The sequence below is a fragment of the Phodopus roborovskii genome, unplaced genomic scaffold, assembly GCF_943737965.1.
Source record: "Phodopus roborovskii unplaced genomic scaffold, PHOROB, whole genome shotgun sequence".
Lineage (NCBI taxonomy): Eukaryota > Metazoa > Chordata > Mammalia > Rodentia > Cricetidae > Phodopus > Phodopus roborovskii.
The window spans coordinates 5,900,680-5,903,002 of NW_026126448.1; the positions used below are offsets into that span (position 1 = coordinate 5,900,680).

The window sequence follows — 2,323 nt, forward strand, 5'->3', positions numbered from 1 at the left end:
TTAGCTAATGGTAAAACTAGATTCCTTTTGTTTTTTTTTCTCTGATTTTAGGCAGTGTCTTGCTGTGTAGTAGAGTCTAGTCTTGAGGCTCTGGGCTCAAGTGATCCTCCCAGCTCAACCACTGAAATATCTGTGTGACTATCACATGTGCCACCACACCTGGCCAATTATTTTTAGGCAGGAGAAATGACAAATAAAATGTATTATATGCTTAAGGCATATGAGTATTAGACTATGTATAGTAAAATTTTTAATGCCTCTTCTGTCCCTAACTACTGATACAAATCACTGGTCAATGAGCTCTAATTCAGTTCTAAGACATGTTACTGTGAGAACCAAGTCCTCCAGGGAAACAGCCCCTCAGGGAGTCAGTGCATTTTTCACAGACTCTGGAACTCGGCTAGCATAGTACTGGTAATTCCTCAGTGCAGCCAGGACTCCTGCAGAGTTCATGTGCTTCACCTCCTTGTTGTACTGGAGGGCATTCCCGTGGATGTTTGTCAACTTCCCTCCCACAGCATGTAAGATAACTTCCTGGGCACAAGTATCCCACTTCTTATAGCCAGGACTCGCAAATACATAAGCAGTGGCTTTGCCTTCAATCAGCTGGATGATCTTGTCTCCTGCTCCCCCGACTCGAAGCACATTGTCGGGATTCATGGCTGACACGCAGTCTGTGACTAGCTTGTTGCCATGGGACCTGGTGGTTGTGATGATGTGCTTCCTGGCAGGCACTTCTTTCAACTGAAACCCAAAAGCACTCAAACCCAGAACTCCCCAGATGGTCCTGCCAAGCACAGCATCTGGGCCAGCCTTCACTTCCTTCCTCTGCTCCCTTAACTTCTCCTTTTCATTGTTCTGGTAGTTGTAATATGGCTGGTCGATGATGCCTGCAATGGCCTTCCCTTCATAAGCAATCCCAATAAGAACAGTAACATTGTCAAGAAGACCTTCAGTGTATTCCTTGGTGCCATCTAAGGGGTCAACCCAAACCACAAGGTCTTTCTCTTTGATAGCGCTATACTGCAATGGACACGGCTGCTTCAGGATTTCCTCCCATTGCCCGTCTTCAATCAGCTCTTGATCCACTTCCCCAGGAGGCAGGTCCTCCTCCCCTATTATTGTCAGTTTAGGGAACTTCCGTGCCAGGGAAGAGCATATGCTCATCTGCACCAAGCGGTCTGCTTTGGTCTGCAGGTCTGTGGCTGAGGTCTTCTGCACGATGCCCAGATCTCCTTCAGCAATGACACACCTGACTATGGTTCCTGCCTTCTGGGCAATAGAATACTCTGAGGCTACCAGTCGCATCAACACACTCACTCAGCCGCCCCATGTCCCAACTGCTGTTCCTCCGGGTTGCTTGCCGCCCGCGTTGCTGTCTCCTCCAAGTCCACTGGTCCAATGTCTTTTCTTCCATTTCTTTAAGGGATTTTCTCACATCGTCTTTGAAGGCCTCTATCATTTTATGAAGATATTTTTTAAGTCCTTCTCTTCTGCTTCATCTACTTAGGGATGTTCAGGTCTAGTTGGTGTAGAGTCCCTAGATTCTGGTGGTATCATGCTTGTCTTTCTATTGTTAGATGTTTTCTTGTATTGCCTTCTTCCCATCGCTTCTTCCAGTAGGTGAGGTGGGGTCTCTCTCTCTCCCTCCCCCCCCTCATGCTTCCCGGTGGGCTTAGGTGGGTCCGAAGTTCGATGTCTGTAGCTCTGTGTGGTTCAAGCTCTGTGTGGTCTCTCCTCAGGCAGGGGCCTGGCAATGGGGGGGGGGGTCGAAGATCAGGCTCCAGCAGAGGCCAAGCAATTGGTGTCAAAGATCCAGCAGGCAGGGACTCAGGATGGTCTCGCTGGGATAGGAGGATCTCTGGGAGGGGCCCAGAACTCTAGCAGAGGACCAGCGGTGTGGGTCAGAGATCAGACTGGTGGGATTCAGGGTGGTCCCCTGGGGATAGGCAGGTCTAGTGTGCTCAGAGAAGCTCCAGGAAGTTCCCCGAAGGTGGCACAGTTGTTGGATCTGCCCTCTGTTCTAGTGCTCAACCAGAGCTGTGGGACAGTGGGCAGGGTATGACACAGCGTGGGGGGGAGGGCAGGCAATTTGGGGGGTACAATCCAGGGAGTTCCCAGGGAAGGGTGTGTGTAGGGGGATTCAACCCAAATTGGTCCCAGATTCACCTCCAGCAGAGGCCCTGCGATGTGGATCAAAGATCTGGCAGGCAGGGACTCAGGATTGTCCTCTAGCAGAGGCCCAGCGATGGGGTTCCCTCTGTGGGTTTCTGTAGCCTGGTCTTGTCCTCCCTCTCTGCATCTGGATTCCAGTTTGGCTCAG

General features: G+C 50.5%; 1 protein-coding gene across 1 annotated transcript; it reads right to left on the reverse strand.

Annotated features, from left to right (window-relative positions):
* Positions 1-243: 243 nt before the first annotated feature.
* LOC127225179 (3'(2'),5'-bisphosphate nucleotidase 1-like) lies at positions 244-1,309 on the reverse strand. The gene has a single exon (XM_051188484.1). The coding sequence runs from the start codon at positions 1,306-1,308 to the stop codon at positions 361-363; it is 948 nt and encodes a 315-aa protein (XP_051044441.1). The 5' UTR covers position 1,309; the 3' UTR covers positions 244-360.
* Between the last annotated feature and the right edge of the window lie 1,014 nt (positions 1,310-2,323).

Bases quoted from the DNA above. Each gene is read 5' to 3' on its own strand.
- LOC127225179 (XM_051188484.1), bottom strand. From the start codon at position 1,308: ATGCGACTGGTAGCCTCAGAGTATTCTATTGCCCAGAAGGCAGGAACC.